Below are 23,998 nucleotides of genomic sequence, written 5' to 3' on the forward strand. Positions count from 1 at the left end.
CCTGTCCGGCAAGAGTGTTTTGGGAACTCGAGGAGATGTGCATCCCGCCATCTAGTGGACTGGCGTGCGGACTACAGCATCCACTCAAAAGAAGGGGACTTTTGTCTTCTACACGTTCAACCCTTTACAATATAAATTCCCATTTATATAATTAACATTAACCTGGGAATATTAAAAGGGAAACCGCTGTGATCTACATGGTCTATCCAAAACCAAATGATTGTTCCCCAACCATTCAACCAAAACAGCATTAGTTGGAGTGGTCTTAACCAGCTTCACCAGTGAGTTATTACAAGTCCAATTTGAGTGTTATTAAGGCTTTAGGGCGGAACCCAAACGATAATATCGGGATGGTCCCCAAAAGCTTATAGGGCAGGGTGTGCCATCTAAACTCTGAATTATGTTTTATTACTTTTAATCATTCATTCAACATTTTATTTTCTTCAACAAATCACAGTCTTCGTTTTCGTTTAAGGGCGTCATCAAAATAATCCATTATCTTTTCCAAACCACAGCAATCTTTAACATGTGAACTAGACTTATACTCATATTGAACTTTTGATTTTAATAGCGCAGAGGTTACTTATTAAATGAAAGGTATAACTTTGACATCATAATATGGTGCGCTTTACAACAGGGCACGTGTGCCGGCTGTTTGAACAGTGTATCACAAACTGCAAACGCAAGGTTACGGCAAGGCTGTCTAAATAGTAACCTAGCAACACAGGTCAATGACCTCACTATTCAGAGGAACCGCCATTACCCATAGCAATATTTACTTGGTTGGACCCCGCTCTTTTGCCCCAAAATAAATGTCATCAATAAGTGTACTATGATGAGCTTTTTATTATGTATTTTTTCAACCCTGGCAGAATATCCTGCAGACAACTTATTTATTTGAACATTTTGACCATATTCTACCCCATCGTATGCGTTTAGGTTTCTCTTGTGGAGGAATGTGTTAACAGCAATGGAGGACATACAGGAGCTCCTCCCATGTGGACTTTAGTCCTGGTCCCAGCTCTCCTTCCTCCTGAACTAGTAGAAGAAGGACCTCCTGAGGTCCACACTTCCTGCCCTGCTCCAGCTGCTTCTCTGAGCCCAGAGAACCACACATCAGTGAGTTACCTTTACCTGTGTGTGTGTGTGTGTGTGTGTGTGTGTGTGTGTGTGTGTGTGTGTGTGTGTGTGTGTGTGTGTGTGTGTGTGTGTGTGTGTGTGTGTGTGTGTGTGTGTGTGTGTGTGTTGGTGTCGGTGTCGGTGTGTGTGCGTGCGTGCGTGCGTGTGTGTGTGTGTGTGCCGTGTGTTTATCGTGTGTGTGTGTATGCAGGTGTGTGTGTGTGTGTGTGTGTGTGTGTGTGTGTGTGTGTGTGTGTGTGTGTGTGTGTGTGTGTGTGTGTGTGTGTGTGTGATTGTATGTGTTTGTGTCTCCGTTTGTTTGTGTGCTTGTGTGTCTATGTGTATGTGTGAGGGTTTGTTTGCGCGCCTGGAAACCCTAACGAGTGTGTCTGTGTGTGTGTGTGTGTGTGTGTGTGTGTGTGTGTGTGTGTGTGTGTGTGTGTGCACGTGCACGTCTATGTTTGATATTAATATTTGTTATATAGGATAAAAAAACGAATGATTAGAGCCTAATAATCATTTCACAATCATGGTAATCTCCCGTTATCTACTAGCAGTGTGTTTCTGCCTGTAGCTATCAGAGTTCAGTCAGGCAGACTGATTACTAAGAAGCTACTGTGGAGAAATATGACTCGGATATTTGCTTAGTTTTTATGTCGACAGAAAGAAAACCTTTTGGAAATCATGTTTTTAATTTTAGATAAGTGTCTTCATTGTATAAACTATGTCTACAAATGTATTATACTAGTCCTCATGAATTGCCTCTAATCCTATTACAGTGAATGCTTTGACATTGAAGGTATCACACAAATGTTGATCCTTTCAACAGTCTTCCCCGTGGTGTGCTGACATGCTGTATGCCTGGATCACCTTGCTGGTCCTCTGTCACGGTAACGTTTCCTTCCCTCAAACGACCCTCATGCTGTCTTCTACAATACGCCGATGCCCATCGATAGACCAACGACTGTATCCACACCCTGCTCCTTATAACAACGCTCTTATCGACACTTTCAGAGGCGACAGGATTCCTGATCCACAACACGCACCTCAGCCTGTGCCTGGAGGACCAGGCCGGTCCGGGCCCCGGCCCCGGCGCCGTGGGGCTCGGTCGGTGTAACCTGGACTCCCGGTTCCAGCAGTGGGTCTGGTGGAACCGGGGGGTGCTGAGGAACCTGGGCTCAGACAGGTGCCTGGCCAGCCGAGGCACCGACCTGGTGCGGACCGTGGGATGCCCGGCCATGGAAGAGCAGGAGGAGGAGGAGGTGGTGGTGCAGGGAGCAGGAGCAGGAGCAGGAGAAGGAGGAGCTGGCGTGGTGGAGGAGGAGATGCTGTGGGACTGTCTGCGGAGCAGGCTGATCAGTGTGAGCAGCGGGCTGGAGCTCTCTGTGGACGACAGCCTGAGCCTAGCTCTGGCCCCGCTCTACCAGCACAGCGGGAGATGGAGGTCGCTGGACGAGGGAGATATCTGCCAGGAGATCCTCAGTGAGAGTTGTTTTTATTTTTTTAACCTTCTGTAATACCTGATTCCATAAGCACAGGCAAACACTATGATTGTGGGGCTGATCCTGGCACAGGGGACGATGTTTGAACTTATCAGGGGACGGATCGGGGACAGCAGCAGGTCGTGCTGCTGCTGTGAAGCAAGGCGGTCGTGGCTAACTCTCCAGCCCTGTCACAGGATCCAAAAGGGCGTCCAGAGAACCAGGAGAGTTCGAGAAACCCAGCGAGAGCATGGATCCCAGAGATGCAATGGCCGGCATGACAGAGGAGCAGAAGAAGTTTCTGAGCTGGTATTATCGCACGGAGGACCGTAAGTAATGCTATTGTTGCTGTGGTTTTATGTACTCAGTTGTACTGAATGTGCTGGCTATTCAAATTGAGTTGAATTTAGTTGAGTCAAACTCATTTCAGGTTATCAGCAGATCTCCCATATCAAGTTTATAGGCCTGATAGATGTTTAACTTTGAGTCTTGTGAAATGCAGATGCAATAAAACAAATAAAGATTGTAGTGTGAATGTTCGTGTACGTTATTGCTATGTACTGTACTCTTCTGATGCATGAAGTCAACCATGGCTTCCGAAAGGGGGCATTGCTGATCTACAGTATTAAGAAGTCCAAGTTTAAACCATAAAAGGAACTTAGATCTCTGCGCGTCAATAAACCTTACCCATGCCATCTGTAAAGTGGTGCTTACGTTTACAATTTACCCAGCTTCAAATGCTGTCTTTGATCAGCCCGGTGTGCTGAAACGTTGGCCAGCCTCACTATAGTGCCAGAAGATTTACTGCACATGTAATATGCATTCTAACATTGTGTTCTCTTCCCAATGCCAGCCACCATATGGAAGTTTGTAATGCTGGGACTTTCCTTTGTCTCCCTGCTTGTGGGCTTTTTGCTTCTGGGAATGGGTTCCATGGCCAACAAGTATGTACCACCTTTCAAAACAAACTGTAAAACAAGTTGTATTATAGAATAGTCGCCCTATAGCTTTTTTGTTTGATGTAATGCACAAACCGAGGGTCCCTTAGAGAGTAAACAAACACTTAACTCAGACCAGAGGGACAGAGTCAAACGCAGGTTATGAAATGGCTTTGTTTCTGATTGGCTGAAAACTTTTGCCTGGTGACGTCAGCTCGTCAAACCGAATGTCATAAACACATCCCCAGACGCCAAACCTCACGAACGATTCAACCGTTTTTGTTAACGTACGTTTGGATGTTTTAAACGTTCATTCCAACTGACTCCAGTCCTGTTCCTCTGAGCAGGAACCGGAGGGAGATAGCCAAGTACAAAGCCGCCGCCGCACTGGCACGACAGCCCGGTGGCGAGGAACTGGAGACCCTGAACGACTTCCAGGGCCACGATGACCTCGAGGCCCCCCCCCAGGGCCAAAGCCCGGCCCACCCGGTCTGCGACGGGCTGAGCCAGGGGGAGATCGTGGTGACGTGGATGGATGGCAACGTCTCCACCCTCTACCCAGACCCCCTGCCGGAGGAGGGGGAGGAGGTGGAGGAGGAGAAGGAGGAGGGGAAGGGCGAGGGGTGCATTGAGCAGACCCCACATATAGAGGAGAGTAGCAGAGATGAGTCTTTGGTGAAGGAGGAGTGTGGGGCGTGTAATGACGATGGGGTTCAGCAGATAATGAATGGAAAGATAGAATGAAAGGCTATGGAGGAGTTTCAGTGGGACGGGGGTTACTGCATCTGAAATTTAAATCTATCTCATGGCTTGAACACAAGCCCAACTTCATCTTATGAATTAATCTTGTACCCTTTGTGTATACGTTAGAAACATATCATCTGTTGTTGCTTTGTGTCATACCTTGTTTTTGTCTTTTTTAATGCTTGTTTGAATTGTACAAATGTATGATCATCTGATACAAGAAATTAAATCATCCTCAACCCCAAGAGTAAAACTTGTGGTCTATAAAGTTCTTGAGACAAAGCATTTGTGTTGGTAATACAGATTTCTGTCGGTATGCTATCATGTGTGTCTGATATATGACAAGAACCCTAATCGTAATTAATTCTGTTCATTGTATCCATATTTACATTTTGGTTTGATAAAAGTTGTATACAAAAGTATCACACTATTGAAACACATTCATAAATATGCAATCTATTTATCAAAACACTATCCTCCCACCCCTAAAGGTGGCAGCGTTAGACATCTAGTTGTGTGTTCCTGTAGGGATCTACATATCGACACAATGCTCAGCATGTACCAAAGATAAATCATACAGTGAACAAACTACAAAGCACTACGCCTATAATCCCTCCATAAAAATCTGTCTCGAAAATAGACATGAAAGGGTCTGCAGCTTAAACATCTGCACACAGTCCGATGTCCATCGAGTACGGGAAAAGCTTCGGCTTGGATCCGCTAAGAAATTATTGTCACTGGCGTCGTACCCATCTCCTTTTGTGCGTTACCACGCACGTGCCTTATGTTTGAGTGTTTCATTCAAGTTTCCACTATGTGGTTGAGGCGATGAAGCACCCATCATGGAGCCAACCATCATGGAGCCAACCATCATGGAGCCAACCATCATGGAGCCAACCATCATGGAACCAGCCATCGGGGTACCCTCCTTCAGGGAGCCCCCCAATCGAGGAGCACCCCACCATGGCCCCCCCCCCATCAGAAGATCTTAAACCCCTTGAGCAGGGTGAGCGTGGGTGCGCGGCGTTTGCTCTGCGCCCGGGAGGACTTCACGGTGATCAGCTTGGCGGTGGCTGGCGCGGGCAGCTCCTTGTAGCAGGGGGTGGTAAAGGTGTGGGCGGAGGAGATCCCCACCAGGGGCCTGTCCTCGCCCCGGCACAGGGGCGGGAACAGCGGGCTGCGGTCCGCCTCACGCCGCACCTCCCTCACGGCGTCGTGGAAGACGCGCTGCACCGACAGGAAGTCCAGGCAGGCCGACACCTCGTAGAACTGGCCCCCGAAGCGGGCGGCGAGAGAGGCGCCCTCGCTCTTACTCACCTGCCTGGAGGAGGGGGGGGGGGGGGAGAGAGGAGGAGAGAGAGAGGGAGAGAGAGGGGGGGGAGAGAGAGAGAGAGAGGGGGAGAGAGAGAGAGAGAGGGGGAGAGAGAGAGAGAGAGAGAGAGAGAGAGAGAGAGAGAGAGAGAGAGAGAGAGAGAGAGAGAGAGAGAGAGAGAGAGAGAAAGAGTGAGAGAGAGAGAGAGATAATATAGAGAGAGGGAGGGGGAGAGAGGGAGATGGGTAGGGAGAGAGAGAGAGTGAGAGTGTGTGAGAGGGAGAGAGAGATAAGAGAGATAAGAGAGATAAGAAAGATAAGAGAGATAAAAGAGAAAGAGAGAAAATATAAGTATATAATAAATAAATATAAGAGAGGGAGAGATAAGAGAAAGATAATCTCTCCGTAGGACTCCTTACGCAAGAGAACCATCCCCTACCGGCTCACAAATTCAATGAATCAAATGATTCGAACAAATCCACTGAAGGAAGCTTAAAAGTGTCTGAAGAGAGAGAATAACTAAATAGTAGTAAATCATGACTGTAAAAATTAAGAATGAAATCTCAATAATAAATGTCATCTTCCATCTCGGCCCTTTGAGCCCGGTGGGACCCACCTGTATCTCTCCATGTCCACCTTGTTCCCCAGCAGCAGGACGGGGACGTCGAGGTGGATGGCCTTTCTGTGGAGGGCCAGGGCCTCCAGGTAGCGTTGGCAGCCCTTGAAGCTCTGCATGTTGTCGATGCTGTACACCACCATGAAGCCACTGGCCCAGGACAGGTAGCGCTCGCAGTTCACCGGCCCGTCCTGGTTCGGACGGACATGGACGCAGTCAGGGTAGATATCAAGCACACACGTCACCGAGCCACTTGTTTTAATGAAATGTGAGGAAACGTGTTATAAAGGCGAAGATAGTACTTGGGTTATGAAATGTTATGGTGTACCTGATCGGCAGTGTCCATGACCTTCACCATCACAGGCTGGTGGTCTATCATCTCTTCTGATGAGTAGATATCCTCTGGGGGAGCAGTTTGGTTGACTTATTATTACGTTTAGAAGTACGTTCTTCAGTGCCATTTCGGAAAAAGTATTGCCAATGTGATCAGAAATTTTAAAACGCAGATATAACTCACCAAGATTAGGGTCGTATTCACTGATGAAGCGTTTGGTTAGAAACTTAACCGTCAAGGCTGAGGAGGGATGAAGAAAGAAAGAAAGAAAGAAAGAAAGAAAGAAAGAAAGAAAGAAAGAAAGAAAGAAAGAAAGAAAGAAAGAAAGAAAGAAAGAAAGAAAGAAAGAAAGAAAGAAAGAAACCAATAAATAAAGAAGGACAGAAAGAAAGAAAGAAAGAAAGAAAGAAAGAAAGAAAGAAAGAAAGAAAGAAAGAAAGAAAGAAAGAAAGAAAGAAAGAAAGAAAGAAAGAAAGAATGAAAGAAAGAAAGAAAGAAAGGAATGAAAGAAAGAAAGAAAGAAAGAAAGAAAGAAAGGAATGAAAGAGGGAAGAGAGAAATTCGTTTTTAAGGAGATAGTCGGATGCACCGGAGGGGGGGGGTGGGGGGGGGGGGGGGGGGGGGTCACATTATGGGGCATGAGAACTTGTGTCCTGTAAACATCCCATCACTTGTTACATCCCGCAATTTAACAGTGCGATCACAATTGCTAATAAATTATACTTCAAACTTGAAATCACACAAAAAGAGTAACAAAAATATTTATAGAGGATTTAATTAAGTTTTACTATAGGCTTATAGTAAACTATAGGCCTAAGTGGATAAAGTAATAATTAAAAAGTACATAGTGACATTTATCGAGATAGCCTAAATAAAAGGCTTTTATCGAATGTAGTCGGATTAAACCCAGGACTAGGCCTTACCTGATTTTCCAGATCCCATCACCCCAAGAACCACCAGATTGCACTCGGCGAGGTATCTCTCTGGGACAGCAGCAAAATGACACGTCTTTCCTTTCCCGAACATAATGGTAGGATCTATTCTAGTTTAGATCTACCCGCCTTTCTAAGAGTTGACCAAATAAACAAAGAGCTGAGAAAAGTAACTTTAAAACGGAAAATAAAGGCTTGTTATGCTGACGAATGAATCCAATAACAACACGAGGTCTACCATTGTCCGTAAATTGTCGCAATAATTCTTACAAAATATCCAATCAAATCCATCAATGGTTTTACCTAGAAAATTCCAAGCGAAAAGTTAAAAAAAAGTTATCCTAACGTTCAATGGGACTCTGAACGAAGAGGTTCTGCGCAACTGAAAACCAGCCTGCAGGAGACAGCCTCGGCGAATGATTGACGGCTGATTTCCATTTAAGGAAATGGAAGTAGGTCTTATGTTCAAAAAAGGAACACAAATCTTTCTCTTTGGTAACCTCCGTTAGATTTAGAACGTTAGGATGATTTTGTTTGGAAGAAAACCTAAGAAGAGTGAGCCATGGGTGTCTCAAGGGCTGAAGTTAACCTAATAAAGGCAAATTCCTAAAGTAAAATCTATAAACGTTTATCAAAATCATAATTATACATTGAACACAAGGTAAATATTAATCCTAAAAACCTAACCTAAAAGTTACAAAATTAAGTAAAATCACAAAGCAGAAAAATTGTCATAGTTACTAATGTGATTCGTTATAAAATAGATAACAATTATAACGATACATGGTGTAAATATTAATATATGCTATCTAAGAGGCTACAGCAGGTGGGTGGACGTGGCCTTAGGCCCCAGACGGCTCTGTGAAAGCCATCCAGGGCCCGGGGAAACAGGACATATTGTTACAGCTCGACCTTATTGCACAAGGACAGACACCTCATCTGGCCCCAGCACACAAAGGGGTCGATGCATTGTCTGCATACCCGCCTTCCTTCTCCACAAATACACGCACACGCACACACACACACACACACACACACACACACACACACACACACACACACACACACACACACACACACACACACACACACACACACAGACAATCTCCAACTAAGCAGTCTCCCCTTACAACAGATCATCATACTCTGCTACAACTGTACCACACGTCTGCCTAGAATAGACGCCTCTATTCCTGTGTTTGGATAAACAAATGCAAACAGAGTCCGCATCGTCCAGTGCATCTGCCCTGGATCGAGCCCGCCTCACAGCTGCTACCCGATAGCGCCCCCATGCAGGGTATCCGTTCTACCAAGGCGATGCGTGTGTTCCTGTGTCTCCCGTAGGCAGCTCATGTCCCGGTCGGCGATGAAGATCCCCGCCGGTGAGGAGACGGAAGCGGGCAGCTGCCTCCGTCCGGGGGGCGGGAGCCCGGAGCCGCAGCTGTGGAATCAAGGCTCGCAGGGGCGCGGCGACAGCCTGGCGGTGACGGTGGGCGGCCGGGTGTTCGTGGTGGACAAAGCCCTCCTCACGGACCACTGCGAGTACTTCCAGGCGCTGTACCAGTCGGGCATGAGGGAGTGCCTGCAGACGGAGCTCCACCTGCGGGGGCTGGGCGCGGCCGGCTTCGTGGCCATGCTGGGCGTTCTCCGCGGCGAGCGGCCCGCGCTGGGCGCCAACGAGCTGGTGGAGGCCATCGAGGTGGCCGCCTTCCTCCAGGTGCGCGCCCTCACCGGCCACCTGGTGGACCTGATCGACTCCGACAACTGCCTGCTCATGTGCCACACGGCCTTCGGCTACGGCGTGCGGGAGCTGGCCCACCGCGCCGCCCTGTTCATCCGGGACATGCGCTCCGAGCTGAGGGAGGAGCTGTGGTCGCTGCCCGCCGAGCTGGTGGAGTACATCGACTCGCTGGCGCCCTGCAACTACATGGCAGTGTGCAGCCACGCGCCGTCCCCGGAGCTGCTGCAGGACATCCAGAGGACGGTGTGCTACCTGGACGAGGACAGCCGGGACTGGAGGGTGCTCACCCACCTGCCCAAGGAGAGCAGCACCACCCAGGCCGGGCTGGCCGTCCTGGACAACAAGCTGTACATCGTCGGCGGGGTCCACGACGTCAGCAAGAAGGTGATGGACTGTGGGTTCTGCTACAGCCCCATCACCGACACCTGGTCCACCGTGCCAAGCCCCAAGCAGCCCCGCTACAACTTCACCCTCATTGGCCACGAGGGCTGTCTGTACGCGGTGGGCGGGGAGTACAACCGGAAGGCCATCTCATCCGTGGAGAAGTTCAAGGTGTCCCACGGGGCCTGGAGCTTCGCCTCTCATCTGCCCTGCCCCGCGGCGTCTGTGGCCTCGGCCAAAGCCAGGAGCCGGATCTTCGTGTGCCTCTGGAAGGCCAAGGGCGCCACGGATATCCACGAGTACGTGCCCCAGGAGGACCGCTGGCTGCTTGTCACCACGCTGGTCAGGAAGCAGAGCTACGGCCTGTGCATGGTGGCGCACCGGGACAACCTGTACGTGATGCGCAACGGGCCGTGCGACGACTTCCTGATGTGCGTGATGGATCAGTACAACCTGACGTCGGGCCAGTGGAGCGCGGTGAAGGGACAGTACGGCAACAGCAAAGGGTCACTGTTAACAGCCGCCGTGAGGGGGGATTCCGTGTTCACGCTGAACCGAACGGTGACCACAGAGTACGCCATAGAGGACTCCCGCTGGAGAACCAAGAGGGACATGAAGGGCTTCGGCAGGATCGGATCCATCTATACGTTTCTCTTGAGGATCCCTAAAGACGCCGCGCAGCTCAAAGAGAGTTCGAGAGCTGACAGTCCCGGTCAACATTATGGACTCGTCGTCAGGGACCCGAGTTCATCAGCTCGATGTCTGAACGATCGGTAGATCTGTTTAACCAGTTGAGTTGGTTTGTGGTGATGAATTAACTATTTACTACTTTTTATTGTTTAGTCATTTAGCAGGCTTTTTTTTCTCAATGTGACCCACGCATTGCATTTAGGAGCCTGTAGGGGAGAGATTAAGGGTATACTTTGTACAATAGGCTTCATCATTCTGATACGTTTATTTTTAGATCAATAGACCAGCAGCTGCTGCATTTTTTTTTTCTCTTTGCTGCTGTTGTCATCACTGTAGTGCTCACGGGCAGTTTGTATTCTTTGCAGTATTCTGTTTAAGGAGGAAAGTATTCAAAAACAACAAGTTTATGAAGTGAACAACAGCACAGTTTATTATGGGACTTATAAAATATTCTAATGAGTATTAATTTATTGAATTGTATGGGGTAACTATTTATTGATATTGTCAAATCAAATACAAAAACACCACTTGTAAAAAAAAACCACCATGCATGCATCACAAATACAGATAAATTAAATACAGAATTCCACTTGCAGCAACATAATGAAACACATTTTATATACAAGTCAATACAACACCTGTGGCAGTGTGGACAACCCAATGGCATCACATTTCTGAGGGGGTTTCCCAGAACATTAAACACGTGCTCTTTCTTACCGAAGGCCACTGTATCTGCACCCTTGGTCCAGTCTGACCATTGGGCTGACTAACAGAAGCTACTTCCTTCCATGTCAATAAAAGACAAGACAACCGTGGGAGTGTGTGTGGGGATTATTGCTGGTTTGATCAGCCTCACCCGGCCCGAGTCAGACTGATAGGACTGAGGCGGCACACCTGTCTCACATTGATCAATCAATGTGTGACCGGTTAAACCAGCCATCTCCACACACACTGGGGTGTGGAGATGTTAATCATCAAACATTTTCAATAAACCAGCTTTCTAACACCACTACCCTGCGTCCTTTATATGGAGGATCCCAAAAGAAGTCACCTACGTGGCGTGCAGCAACAGACTTTGCAACGATTAAAGTACGGTAAACTGTGTGTCACGCCACGTGCGTCATCAGTTCCTCCAAGGCCCGCTCTCGATGGTTGCCGTGGACCAGCAGAACCTCCTTGATGACGTTCTGCTGGAAGCCCATCTCGTTGAACTGGTTCAGGAGATTCAGAAACTCTTCCGCCTGTGGAAATGCATCAGAGACATTTTGTTAGTCTTTCTCGAGTCTTTTTCCCGTTGAAAAGGCCCCCGCACCACCGGGTATGAAGTTGATTAGAGGCATTGCCATCCAGAATTGACTATCATCCATGCATCTTGGGGACATCACACTTCCACGTGCGATGTCCCTCAAGGGTTTATTTTTTTGATGGTTAATCCAGATCACGCCAGGTGTCCAGTAGGGACCCTTCAATAATGTATTTTGTCGTGAGAGAAGCAGCCTTTATTACCTTTGTCTCAGAGTTGGAAAACATCTCCAGGGCTTCCTCTACTTGGGCTTTGTCGTAGCCCAGCTCACAGAGATGTTCATAAGCCCCCAGGTAGCTGAAAATCTGCACAAATGAAATTCAAATGATCTTTAGGATGCTAAGTGGCACGATCATGAAAACGAAAAAAAACTGGAAAATATGGCAAAGACTTTGACATATACCTACCAAGTTTAGCTGATACCTTGTCAGTGAGCAATATATTTTAAAAACAATCATTTTTTTATATTTACATTCTTACTATTCATTGGGGAATCTAGAAGGTGGGGGGGGGGGAGCTGTGGTGAAGGTGGATGGCAAGGCTAAAGGGAACACTAGATCCTTCCAGGAGCAGTAGGCAGGCCGGCTAAAACCATTAAAGGCTTGGCGGGGTTGCAAGAAATAGACAATGGTTCATGACTGCGTCGTTCACCGGCCTCGTGTTCGTTTTATAACACCAACGTGTAAGAACCACAACAATGGTTTATCTATCAGAGCCAGACAACGAAGAACAACCGCCCGCTACCTCTGTGTGTCAAATCGAAGAGCTTCTTCTCAACCCATCTTTCCCCTCCTTTCTAATAATAGAGACGGTATTGTGTACTGAGTCCCCAGCAGAGTTAATGTCCCATGTGAAAAGCATAAAACCTCAGGATTTAACATCTGTTCCACATTGGTGATGTGTTTTTATTCGTTCAGTCTACCAAGGTCAGACTTTAAAAACTGAACCCAAACTTTATTAAGTCTGGTATATTGGTTTACAACTCATTTTGAGAGTTGTGTCTGTCTTCATTGCACTCTGTGAGTGCACTCCTTATCTTCTTATCGAACTACCCACCATCGACGACGGGTAAACTCTAAAAGAGTGATCAAAGACCTGAATAAAACAGGTGTAGCCCCGTTTCAGAGGAAAAGTAATCACAGGCTTAAGTGAGGGGTCGTGGCCTTCATGCCCAATAACAACTGGTGCTGTGTAAGCTGTAGTGGAAGCTTTCCCTGAGGTTAGCAAGCAGTGTCTGGTTGTCCTGTAAATAACCACTAGTGACGAGTGCTAAGTGATGACAACACACAACACTGACACTTACACTCACTCAGTCACTCTCACTCCGTCACACTCACTCACTCACATGCAGGAAGGGTCTACTGTGCATGTAATGGGGCGTCCTGTGTCTTGTTTCCTGACCTGGTCGGGGGCGAGCTGACCGGTCTTCTGCAGGGCGATGAAGGCGGTGTGAAGGGGGTACCCGCGGTCTGTGATGGCCCGGAGCAGCCCTCTCTCCTCGGGGCTCAGAGCGGACAGCAGCTCCACCCAGGGGGTCTTCTTCGGCGGGAGAGAAGAGACAGCGAATGTCACGCGTGTGATAAACACACCGCTCTCCATGGTGAAACACAGAAATGTGATCGTCGAGGATTCCGTTTAGTCTCTTCGTACAGGCGTTTCAAGTGATTTTAATTAATTAAATGTTAACTGTTGTCATCAGCCCCATTGCTATAGGTTAGTAGGGGCCTACTCTACCTACCAGTAGGTTAAGAAGGCCATGGTCGAAACAGTAGACTATACAACATGTGTGGCATCAAGATGATGCAATTATTTGATTTAATTTTGATTCGTTATTCATCAGGCTTAGTAAACCCATGTAATTTGAATGCAAAAAAGGCAAACAGAAACAAGTTTATCGCAAAGACAATGCATCACTATCATTTAAAATGAAACAGCATACGGCAGAGAGTAATGCATTGGTAATGGATTTAAAAAAAAAAACAAAGACCTTAAATCAGATCTGGGGTGGTGTGCGATGGAGAGGCTAGTCCAAGACAGACAACAATAAAACCTGGTAAAACTGTACACCTCAAACAAGAAAGTTGCACTCACCCATAAAGAAAACAAACTAGGTTAACATTAAAATCAATCCTGTCTCTGGTGCTCACAACGTCACAAGCAGTGTTAAGAATAGATATAGGGGGAGGGGGAGGGCATATCCACTGTGCCATCCAGACTGAATTGACCTTGAGGTAAAGCTTTGCTGAGAAATACAAGTTCACTAATCCTGATGAACTTCCACTAACTTGGTCCGGTCCCAGGGCCAGACTTTGCTCCGGCTATTTTTAACCCTAACCCTAACCACACATCCCTAAAAACATTTCAGATATGCGAGCTTGGAAAAAATGTTTTAGGATTGATTTTGCGCTCTGCTAACCGTTTGGAGGCGATCAAACTTGTTGATGATGATGTTGATCATCATCATCCTCATAATGATCGTTATTGTGTTTTAAACAATGATACAGGTCCAACATGGAAAATGTTCAGCCCATCCAAAACTACAGCCATGGCATCATAGAGATGCTTTCTCTGTGATAGTGGGGCTGGGATACTTTGTTTAAAGGTTCAAGGCTGGCTGGGTGGCGGTCTCATTTTAGCACACTGAATCCCTCTGAGCTCACATGGAAAGCTCTCAGGGCTCACTGTGGCCCTCAGACACACACACGCACGCACGCACGCACACACACGCACGCACGCACGCACGCACGCACGCACGCACGCACGCACGCACGCACGCACGCACGCACGCACGCACGCACGCACACACACACACACACACACACACACACACACACACACACACACACACACACACACACACAGGCACACAGACGCACAGACACACAAAAGCATGCTACTAGAAAATACAAACTCAGGCAACTTGCCACATAACTTAGGACAATAAAGCACTCTCCTACAAACAAAAAATGCACTCCCGGTATTGTTACCCTTTGGTGTCACACATCTTTAACATAACATAGCCTTACTTACACATACACATACAATGACATCTGACATCAACTATTGTTAATGATACATTACCAGAATATGGTTGTTTTGCCTCAAATTGATCCGTTGACATGCCATAGTCCCTAGCACCGGCGATATCAACACACGTAATAACATGGCTTCCACCAGAGGTGTTGCTGAGTTTTAATTTTGCTTTTCATTTAACCCGACGCTTGAGTTGCTAAAGGCTGAGGATGCCGTCATGTTTACCGGGTGCGGTGCCTTGTGCTGCGAGGCGGCGAACACTCTGTCGATGGAGCTGGTCCTGGTCACCAGAGGTCTGCGAAGGGCCTTGATGCTGGGATGTGGGACAGCCAGGCCACTCAAGCCCGGCCCCTGGTTCTCCTGGGGGGCCCCGCGGACCTCCAGCGCCGGCAGCGAACACTGCCGCAGGTTCTTGCGGCGCTGGTGGGGCAGGCTGCTCAGGCACGCGGGGGGGTCCAGCAGGCTGGGCTTGAAGGCCTTCTGCGCCTTCCTGGCGCCGTGCTGGAGCGGGTTCCCCGCCGTAGAGAGGTCCCTCCCGGGCGGGGCCCCCCGGGCGTCGGGCCCCTCCCCGCGGCCGTCGCCGCAGGGGCTGGCGAAGGGGAGCCGGGGGGGCAGGTTGAGGCTGTTGGAGCGCGGCCGGGGGTCGGGCTCCCAGACGTCGGAGCTGTAGCGGCCGGCCAGGCGGCTCTGCTGGGGGCTGCTGAACATGAGCCAGTAGGGCGGGCAGGAGGGCTGCGGGGCCCCGGCCGGGGATGGGGAGCGGGGGGCCGGGGGGCCGGGCTGACGGAGGCAGCCGTCTTCCAGGCCGGTCAGCACGCCGTTCTCCAGGCTGAAATCGTACTGGAACACACACACCCATGCATGCACGGACGCACACACAGACACAGATAAAGACACACACACACACACACACACACACACACACACACACGCGGATGCACGTGCACATACATACACTCACAGACACACACACACACACACACACACACACACACACACACATACACGCACACACACACATACACGCACACACACACACACACACACACACACACACACATACACACACACACACACGCACACACACACATACACGCACACACACACACACACACACAATAATGTAGTGTCAATGAAGTGTCTCTGTTTCAGTAATGCAATATATTTAATTATTAGCATGTGGTACAGTGAAGAAAAATTAACAGTCCCAACAGAATGAAAATAAATATATAAACATGCAAAATACAACAAAAATAACATAATTGCGCTCATGATTTTGAAGATGCTGCTTGTTCCAACTCTGTGATTCTGGGAGGCCGGCAGGATAACTGAACCCTTAGTTCCTGCTTTCCTTTCTCCCCTTTCTGTCAGCTGTTTCCGAGCATATTCAAACGTGATTTGGCAGCAGCCCGCATTGGACACACTTCTGTAGAGCATCTCTCTGTCCCAGACCATATGAGGCAAACTGCAGAGGCCTGTCCGGAGACTGCCAATCTCGAAAACCAGCTGTTTTGCTATAACCAGGGAAACTTGGCAATTAATCCACTTCTTGCATAATGAATAAAGGTTTTATGCTCTTGCACCAAACAGACATATAGTTAACGGTCTTGGGTTGCAAGGCCAATAAGGAGTTAAAGATTGGCAGTGTAGTAATTACATTTTGTTACAATGACCCGAATCCAAAATAGCATAGTTTCCAGGATGCAGAAGAGGCATTCATCTCATAACCCTGTTATTATAGAGCTATAATCTGAAATGTGTGGAATTCTGAGTGGAATTATTCTCAACTCTACATGACCTGTGCACGGACAAACTGAAGAATATACACACACACGACCCCCACACACACACACATTGACGCACCTCTGTGTCCTGCAGTATGCTTTGGTAGTCCGGGAGAATTATCTCTTGGGTAGAGGGGGATCCCGCCTCTTCCTGCAGCAGACCCAGGGGCCACTTCAACAGTACCCCCTCTAGACCACTCATCTCACTGCTAAACTGAAGAGGAAGAACAGAAAAAAATACATTAGACACTGACACTGACACAGACACTGACACTTATTCCCAATTCTCCTTTTGTCTGGATCTTTGGGATTTTCTGCATTGCTAAGCCTTCTGGAGTACAAACTATACTGCATCACTCCGCATTTCATATGTTGTTGGTATCGATGATACATCATATCATGTTTCTTTTCATCACACAAGAATCCTCACACTTTACCTTTGTCTTCGAGTGTTGGTAGAGCACATTACACACTTAGAGAGCTGACGTTGACCGGTTGGGGATTAGGGATTAGAATGTTTGTTTAGTGTCTAGTGGCTGGTTGATACAAGTAAACAAAAGTAGGATCAACCTGTGCGTAGGAAGACCGGCACTTCATTGTGTCTCTATTACACACATACACACACGCACGCACGCACGCACACACACACACACACACACACACACACACACACACACACACACACACACACACACACACACACACACACACACACACACACACACACACACACACACACACACACACACACACACACGTACTCCTTTTCTTTCTCTCAACAAAAACACACTTGTGTCTTCATGCTCAAACCTAGCACACACACACACACACACACACACACACACACACACACACACACACACACACACACACACACACACACACACACACACACACACACACACACACACACACACACACACACAAAAGTATGTACTCCTTTTCTTTCTCTCAACAAAAACACACGTGTGTCTTCATGCTCAAACCTAGCACACAGACACAAACACACATTTACATTTACAGTCCAACATATTTGATTGGCTTGACTTGTCTGGACAGACAGACACAAACACAAACCAAACACACACACGCACATGCACATACACGCGCACACACACACGCACATACACACACACACACACACACACACACACACACACACACACACACACACTCACAAACGTAATAATGTATATAAACTGTTGGATAGAAGGCACTTGGTAGGAAAAATGGCTCAAGGCCAAACCGTTCAACCATTCCCCTCTGGATAATGCTAAACTCAAGCGAATTAGCATTGGGTACCACTATGGCCCCCCAGATGAAGCCTAGCAAAACACAAAGCAGGATCGAACCCAGATGGTTGTAGACCTATTAGCAGGCTGGCTGGAGACCCAGCAGCCACAGACTTCATAAGATCATAAGTGCGATTCAAGAGCCAAACAACCAAATAAGATGGAATACATGCTTTTCCATAGTCCTCCTGACCTCCTCCTATTGTTCTCCTGTTCTGATTGTTTGTCTGTTTTGTTTTGTCTTGTTTTTTTTTTTTGTTTTTTTTATTTATTATGTTTATATATTTATTTATTTTTTTATTTTTTTATTTATTTTTTCCACAATGTCTTTTATTTATGATGACTATATGCTCTGTAAGGTGACCTTGGGTGTCTTGAAAGGCGCCTCTAAATTAAATGTATTATTATTATTATTGATTTGTGTGATGGATGGATGGATGGATATTAATATCCATTGCAATCAAAAGCAGATATTAGCAATAAACATCCAAACAATCAACATTATCGAAAATGTACAACACCTTGAATATATATCCAACAGACACCTTGAATGCTTAACTTCCTTAGTTTCTTTTAAAGGAATACTACTGTGATGTACATCGATGATTTGTCTGCTACAGCATTCCATTGGAAGATACCTCTTTGGCATTGATCTTGCCATCTATTTTAAAACTCTAATGCAGCATTTTATGGTTAGAATATTGCCAGTGATAATTAATTCATAAACCTAGTTATAGGCCTAATTGAACAACACATACCCAGTGAATATATCGATTGTCAATATTGTGTAGTACTATGAAGGTAAACACAGACTTACTGTTGTTTTCTTCCTTCTGTCCTTTATCCTGCTCGGATGAATAGCTGTCGGTGTCTGAGCCTCTATCCCTCCTCAATGCTGCTTCTACGAGACATGAACCCAGTCCTCCTGAGACACTAATCCACTGACATAACCTTTGACCTCAGACTCTAGACGTAATTCCTACGTCACACGAAGAGTTCCCGTTTACAACACAACACCTCTGACCTTACTGTTATCAATGCTTTAAACCTGCAAGGATATAGTAGATAACTGAAACACACAGACTGGAATAGATGCTTTTTATGTGGTCTGCCTGGTACTATTTGCATGTCTATTTGACTGTTCATAGTAAATGATCTATATGGCAATATGGTATACCACAAGAATACAGGCAAATGATGTAGAAACACAAAAGATGTGACATGTGTACAGATCAAATTCCTGATTGATTGACTATGGATTTTTTAGTACTACTAAACACATTAGTGTTTAGTAGAATTCTACTAAACACATTAGTGTTTAGTAGTTAGACACAGGTTGTTGCAGGTGTGTGGGTGTAGGATACACCCGTTTTAGAACCAATGCTGTTGGATTAGGGTGTAAAGAGAAAGGTAACCATGGGGACAGTGAGCAGGAAATGGTTAATCCTGCCATAGTGCACCGGTTGTTTACTACTCTATATATAGGCTACCTGAGCGTAAGAGTATATAAATATAGCACGGCTCTCGTAATTTGAATTCCACAAAGTCAAAGGTTTTTAATCAAAAGATACAGTATACATTGTCCTGTTTTTCCAAACGCTTATGGTTCTAACCTCCTAAAACACATTTTTTGATGAAACATTTCTGAACATTTGGGATTGTGAATTAATTCAACAAAGTCTTAACCACAATTATTTTTGTATATCCCAACAAAATGTGTGTCCATTATTCTCAGGATCACATGATGAAAAAATAAAAAAAAAGCTTTCTTATCACACGTTATGTTCATCGGCATCAAAACACCATAAAACGTTTTACTCCAAAATAATTGTCCTCAATTTTATGTTTCATCAAGGGTAAAAACAGCCACCACCTTAACCTAGACACCTAACAGTTCGCCACTTTTGTTTCTCATTTAGTTCAGTTCAAGTTCAGGGGCAAATGCACAAGGTGGTTCCTAGTGTCCCTTCCAGGCCACCATAGCAGTCATGTAAACCTCAGGGCTGTATTCTCCACCTGAGTGTGTGTCTGTTTGACTCAGGGTAAGCCAGTGGACTGGGCTGTCAAGCCATGGCGGAGGCCCAGGCGTTGTCTGAGGGGGGCTCGGGCAGCACCCAGCCCTGGGGAACTGGGGAGCTCTCAGCCTGACCAGCGGGCACCAGAAACATGTCCCACTCCCTCCTGGCAGAGGAGAGAGAAGGAGGATTATTAAAGTAGAAGTGGTAGCAGTAGTTAATTTAGTAGTAGTAGAAGAAGTCGTAGAAGTACTTTAGTAGTAAAGAAGTAGTGACAGGTAAAGTATTTTATAAAGTCACAATGAAGAAGTTGTCAAAATACAATGAAAAGTAGTTGAATTAGTTTGAGTTGTGATTTCGATATCCACCAGCAGAGGGCGTGCACACCTTATCTGCACCAGAGCCCGCAGCGACCGTTCGGCTTGGGTGTAGTACTCTCTGAAGGGCTGCTGCCGTGGGTCGGCCGGCACCTCGTCTACAGAAGGACAGAACCAGGAACCACTTCAGTCAAAGTATGTTGTAAATAACATTGAGTGCACAAAACATCCCGAGTACTGGTAAAAACACTATCGGCAAGGTTGTAGACACTTCTTAACATGGGTGAGGGTCTAACCTGTTGCAGTGAAAAGGCAATGTACTATAAATAATGTTAAGCCTTTTAAACCGTTGTTTGGTAAATGTAACAGCTGTGAGTGGTTTACATTTACATTTAGGGCATTTAGGAGATTCTTTTATCCAAAGTGACTTATAATAAGTAAATATGTCAGAAAACAACATTTGTTTTTGGTATATTAAGGATGTTCACAGAAACAAGTGCCAAGCACTTACAATTACTAGGTTAACCCATTCGCCGTTTACAACAGAGATAGCTAGGATAAGGCGCTACACGATCCTAAGTACTATTTTTAAGTGCCAGGGCGTGCAACATACAATAAGCGCGCACATCAAGCGCCATCTGTCGCAGGGTACACCCGTCTCTCTTACCTCCGAAGAGCATGACGGCCACCTCCCGTTTCTTCTGCAGCTGTCTCTCCCTCTCCTTCCGCTGTCGCTCCTCCAGGTCGCGCTGCCGCTCCTCCTCCTGCTCGCCCTCCAGCATGACGCGCAGCGCCTTCTCCTCCGCCCCGTACACCGCCGTCCGCGTGCGGATCAGCGCCCGCAGGCGCTCCAGCCGGCCGCCGAACCCCTGCTCCGAGTCAGCGTCCGGGGAGATGCCTGGCGTCGGGGGGAGAGGAGGAAATGCAATGAGGTCAGGTTCAGGGAAACATTGACTTTACCGGATCGTTGCTATTTGTGTTTAGTATTTCAACATTACATTACAGGTCATTCTATTTGAATTAAAAAAAAAAAAAAAAAAAAAAGTAGTCACAGAGTTGACTTTACATATGCATCAAATTGTGCAATTTGAATTCCAGGATGAATCACTATTTTTGAACTTCCTTAACTGCGGTTCCCGTTTTTGATCTGTGCATTTAATTCAGTTGAGTGATCGAGTTGCACAGGTTACAGCTTGCCTTTCGTAACGACATATGGTATGCTATTTTAATATGCACCAAGAGGGCAGTAATATATGGTCTTATTTATTTTTTTCCGGCTAGGAGTCAGACCATAAACCCTAGACCTAGGGTCGAGGAAGCCCCTACACCTTAGTATTGGGGTAGCCCCTACAGCTTAGTGTTGGGGTAACCCCTACTGCAGGTTTGGAGGGCTTCTTACCCTTCCTGGATGCTGCCTCCTTCCTCAGCTTCCTCAGCTTCTCCAGGGAGCGAAGGATGTCCTGCATCCTCTTCACGTCCGCCTGCTTCCTCCTCACCTCACACAGAACAGAGTCCGCGGCGAGCTTCAACTCTCGCTCCTGGTGGAACATAAAGGAAAAACAAACAAGACTGAATAGGTTTGAATTTGTGCCACGCAAGCAGAATGGACAAATAGTTTTATATAATAAAAGTTAGAGCCCGACCGATACATCGGCGGGCCGATATTAGCCCTTTTCCAAACTATCGGTATCGGGCGATTAATTCATATTTAAAAAAATATAGAGATTTTTTTTCGGTTATTGTGTATTGTTCATACATTTTATTGTATTGTTTATTGTAAATACATTTTATTTATCAGAACTTTAATAAAATTTGATTTAAACTTTTCTGTTGTGACAATAAAACAATAAAATAAAGTTTACTTTTAAACTGCATTACCTTATTATTTTAGTGAGGACTCATAATTAACTACAAATAACCAATGTTAGGGAAATCTATGATTTCTTACGCGTTTCAGGAATTTCTTTTTTAAATATATATCGGAATATCGGATTTTTAAATCACCAAATACTTGTGTCGGTATCGGCCTTAAAAATCCTTTATCGGTCAGGCTCTAATAAAAATAAATGATGAACCAATTGCAGTGCAGTACAGACTAGACATGGCTACGGCTGCTTGGTACGATGAAGTCAATTAGCAGACACTTTAATCCAAAGTGACCAACATTGATTGATACATGTCATTAAAGAGCTGGTAGGGGCATGGTTAGGCTGTGGACATGGAGGAACGCATCCAGAAATTATGCGTTTAGGTGTCGAGCCCCTTAGCAACTGACTACACTCTCCACATAGAAATCAAACTCACCTTCTTTTTCTCCTCCACTGCCTGAATCCGTTTCATCCTCCATTTGTCGATGGCCGCTTCCTTATCCGCAAACCGGTCCTGTGCCAGCTCTTCCCTCTTCACCTGCTTTCGCCTCCTCAACCGGGCTCTTCTCTTGCTGATCTGTAAAAGTTTGCTTTTCAGCCCCTCTAGATGGTCACCGCCCTTCAGGGATTCCAGTGTCTCTTGGAGCTCCTTCTTCGTGTCTTGGGCCTGCAGGTAAACATCCGCCCAACCACTGTCGTCCTCCAGGTTTTGCTTCAGCGTGTTGCAAGCGAGTGAAAGCTTTGACACGAGCTGCAGAGCGCCGTAGAGGTCCTCTCGAAACCGCAAGGGGGACGGCTTGGAGGCAGTCTGCTCGAACTCTGGGGTCTTTTTGGCAGCCTTCCTTCTTCTCTGTACGAACTGCCGGATCCACTGCTCATCTTGTCTCCTCTGAATGACACTCTCATCCAGAGGTGTTCTACTGAGCGCTTGTCCTGGTTCCTTGCTCTGAGCTGCAGCTAAGGTCTGGTAGCTACGAACAGGTGCACTGTATATTTCTGACAGATCCCTATATTCCTGTTGTTGATGCTGATATGTAAAACCCGGTGGTTCAGACTCTCCAAACGTTGAATAAGCGTGCTGATTACCTTGCCTGGGGTTACGGTTCGTTGTTGGGTGATGACCGTACATTTGACTATTTGAAGGCCCCGGGTTGTCGTGTCTGTCACCAACCATTGGATTAAACGGACCACTGGGTTCCCTGAGAGCTCCCTGGCCAGAGGTGAGTGAAGGCGGATACTGGCTGGGTGGACAGTTGAATGGCGGTGGTGGAAGCGAGGGATTGAATCCATAGCCCTGATCCCCATAGGCTCCATACCCCTCCATCCTGGGTGCGGGAGGCAAAGGCACATTGGGTGGGAATCCATAAGGATAGCCGCCATATCCTGGATGATTAGGCGGTCCCGGGTGGCCTGACCAGAAGGGACCCGCATTGACATCGTTGGGTGGTGGGTCCTGGGACGACCAGGACCAGGGTGGGTTTGAATGGTTGCCCGACATGTTAGAGCAGCCGGACTATGAGGTGTGTATATAGTTCCCTTTGCGGTCTCCTACCTCCGCTGGTCTAAAACACGTCTGGGTCGAAACATACTGAACTGTATGAAGGTTTACAACGAGTGTTTATGTCTCCCTTAACATCCCGTAGGTTATAACTCACACGTGTGGAGTATGTGAGGAAGAAATGCGTAAGATAAAATGAAACAATCGTTTACAATCACTTTGAAACTGGACGCCATGTTGCTGTGACTCTTCTTCACGGGTTATTTGTGGTTGTGAATTACACAGAAGGAGGGTCTACTGCCCCCTCCTGTCGAGAGGAGATATAGCAGCTCCAATTGCCATGTACAGAATGAATCAAAGTGTTATATTTTTCTTTAAATAGTCGATTGTAAAATCGTCTTTCCAATGGACATTGGGCATAAATTATACTTCCTCTTTTTTTTTTAAATAAAAATTGATATTTCCCTCAGTATTTCCTTTGTGAAATATTACTGTTACATTTGGTCATTGACGTTATTTTGAATATAAATATAACACGTACCTCCATTCCTTAACACATTTGTGTAACGCAAAGATAATGGGTGTAAATAAAAGGATTTA

At 46.5% G+C, this 23,998-nt stretch overlaps 5 protein-coding genes across 7 annotated transcripts; 2 read left to right on the plus strand and 3 right to left on the minus strand.

Moving 5' to 3' along the window:
• Positions 1-879: 879 nt before the first annotated feature.
• si:cabz01068815.1 (Solute carrier family 51 subunit beta) lies at positions 880-4,535 on the plus strand. The gene is made up of 6 exons (XM_030376719.1): positions 880-1,119; positions 1,949-2,009; positions 2,134-2,601; positions 2,798-2,929; positions 3,454-3,544; positions 3,886-4,535. Exons 1-6 carry the CDS (start codon positions 997-999, stop codon positions 4,280-4,282), a joined length of 1,272 nt encoding a protein of 423 aa, XP_030232579.1. The 5' UTR covers positions 880-996; the 3' UTR covers positions 4,283-4,535.
• Positions 4,442-8,095, minus strand: rasl12 (RAS-like, family 12). Its single transcript, XM_030376749.1, has 5 exons — positions 7,468-8,095; positions 6,728-6,784; positions 6,539-6,612; positions 6,211-6,401; positions 4,442-5,603 (listed from the first exon to the last, which is right to left on the minus strand). Exons 1-5 carry the CDS (start codon positions 7,568-7,570, stop codon positions 5,261-5,263), a joined length of 768 nt encoding a protein of 255 aa, XP_030232609.1. The 5' UTR covers positions 7,571-8,095; the 3' UTR covers positions 4,442-5,260.
• Positions 8,096-8,638: 543 nt separating this feature from the next.
• On the plus strand, positions 8,639-10,721 carry kbtbd13a (kelch repeat and BTB domain containing 13a). Its single transcript, XM_030376707.1, has one exon. It carries the CDS (start codon positions 8,828-8,830, stop codon positions 10,373-10,375), a length of 1,548 nt encoding a protein of 515 aa, XP_030232567.1. The 5' UTR covers positions 8,639-8,827; the 3' UTR covers positions 10,376-10,721.
• Positions 10,722-10,727: 6 nt separating this feature from the next.
• Positions 10,728-18,727, minus strand: ubap1lb (ubiquitin associated protein 1-like b). 3 transcript variants are annotated; one of them, XM_030376726.1, is made up of 6 exons: positions 18,518-18,727; positions 16,488-16,617; positions 14,850-15,464; positions 12,993-13,130; positions 11,795-11,896; positions 10,728-11,529 (listed from the first exon to the last, which is right to left on the minus strand). In XM_030376726.1, exons 2-6 carry the CDS (start codon positions 16,608-16,610, stop codon positions 11,395-11,397), a joined length of 1,113 nt encoding a protein of 370 aa, XP_030232586.1. In that variant the 5' UTR covers positions 16,611-16,617; positions 18,518-18,727; the 3' UTR covers positions 10,728-11,394. The 3 variants fall into 3 exon arrangements, with proteins under 3 accessions (XP_030232586.1, XP_030232587.1, XP_030232585.1); XM_030376727.1 differs by having other exon boundaries at positions 10,732-11,529; positions 12,993-13,127; positions 16,488-16,622; positions 18,518-18,719; XM_030376725.1 differs by having other exon boundaries at positions 10,732-11,529; positions 16,488-16,622; positions 18,518-18,718.
• A 503-nt stretch (positions 18,728-19,230) lies between these two features.
• pdcd7 (programmed cell death 7) lies at positions 19,231-23,913 on the minus strand. The gene is made up of 5 exons (XM_030376696.1): positions 22,337-23,913; positions 21,432-21,570; positions 20,700-20,930; positions 20,103-20,190; positions 19,231-19,881 (listed from the first exon to the last, which is right to left on the minus strand). The coding sequence occupies exons 1-5, from the start codon at positions 23,396-23,398 to the stop codon at positions 19,764-19,766; spliced, it is 1,638 nt and encodes a 545-aa protein (XP_030232556.1). The 5' UTR covers positions 23,399-23,913; the 3' UTR covers positions 19,231-19,763.
• Between the last annotated feature and the right edge of the window lie 85 nt (positions 23,914-23,998).

This window comes from Gadus morhua, chromosome 14 (genome assembly GCF_902167405.1).
Source record: "Gadus morhua chromosome 14, gadMor3.0, whole genome shotgun sequence".
Taxonomy (NCBI): Eukaryota; Metazoa; Chordata; class Actinopteri; order Gadiformes; family Gadidae; genus Gadus; species Gadus morhua.

What these genes read in the sequence shown, in the direction of transcription:
- rasl12 (XM_030376749.1), bottom strand. Translation starts at nt 7,570, where the DNA reads ATGTTCGGGAAAGGAAAGACGTGTCATTTTGCTGCTGTCCCAGAGAGA. An exon ending in TGAATACGACCCTAATCTTG is followed by an intron (nt 6,613 to 6,727) that starts GTGAGTTATATC and finishes CTGCTCCCCCAG; the next exon opens with AGGATATCTACTCATCAGAA. An exon ending in GTGGACATGGAGAGATACAG is followed by an intron (nt 5,604 to 6,210) that starts GTGGGTCCCACC and finishes CCCCTCCTCCAG; the next exon opens with GCAGGTGAGTAAGAGCGAGG.
- ubap1lb (XM_030376726.1), bottom strand. Translation starts at nt 16,610, where the DNA reads ATGAGTGGTCTAGAGGGGGTACTGTTGAAGTGGCCCCTGGGTCTGCTG. An exon ending in AGCACAAGGCACCGCACCCG is followed by an intron (nt 13,131 to 14,849) that starts GTAAACATGACG and finishes CTCCCGCCGAAG; the next exon opens with AAGACCCCCTGGGTGGAGCT. An exon ending in GTCAGCTCGCCCCCGACCAG is followed by an intron (nt 11,897 to 12,992) that starts GTCAGGAAACAA and finishes TCATTTGTGCAG; the next exon opens with ATTTTCAGCTACCTGGGGGC.
- pdcd7 (XM_030376696.1), bottom strand. Translation starts at nt 23,398, where the DNA reads ATGTCGGGCAACCATTCAAACCCACCCTGGTCCTGGTCGTCCCAGGAC. An exon ending in GGAGGCAGCATCCAGGAAGG is followed by an intron (nt 20,931 to 21,431) that starts GTAAGAAGCCCT and finishes CCCCGACGCCAG; the next exon opens with GCATCTCCCCGGACGCTGAC. An exon ending in CGGGCTCTGGTGCAGATAAG is followed by an intron (nt 19,882 to 20,102) that starts GTGTGCACGCCC and finishes CTCCTCTGCCAG; the next exon opens with GAGGGAGTGGGACATGTTTC.
- si:cabz01068815.1 (XM_030376719.1), top strand. Translation starts at nt 997, where the DNA reads ATGTGGACTTTAGTCCTGGTCCCAGCTCTCCTTCCTCCTGAACTAGTA. An exon ending in CTTGCTGGTCCTCTGTCACG is followed by an intron (nt 2,010 to 2,133) that starts GTAACGTTTCCT and finishes CGACACTTTCAG; the next exon opens with AGGCGACAGGATTCCTGATC. An exon ending in TATCTGCCAGGAGATCCTCA is followed by an intron (nt 2,602 to 2,797) that starts GTGAGAGTTGTT and finishes GCCCTGTCACAG; the next exon opens with GATCCAAAAGGGCGTCCAGA.
- kbtbd13a (XM_030376707.1), top strand. Translation starts at nt 8,828, where the DNA reads ATGTCCCGGTCGGCGATGAAGATCCCCGCCGGTGAGGAGACGGAAGCG.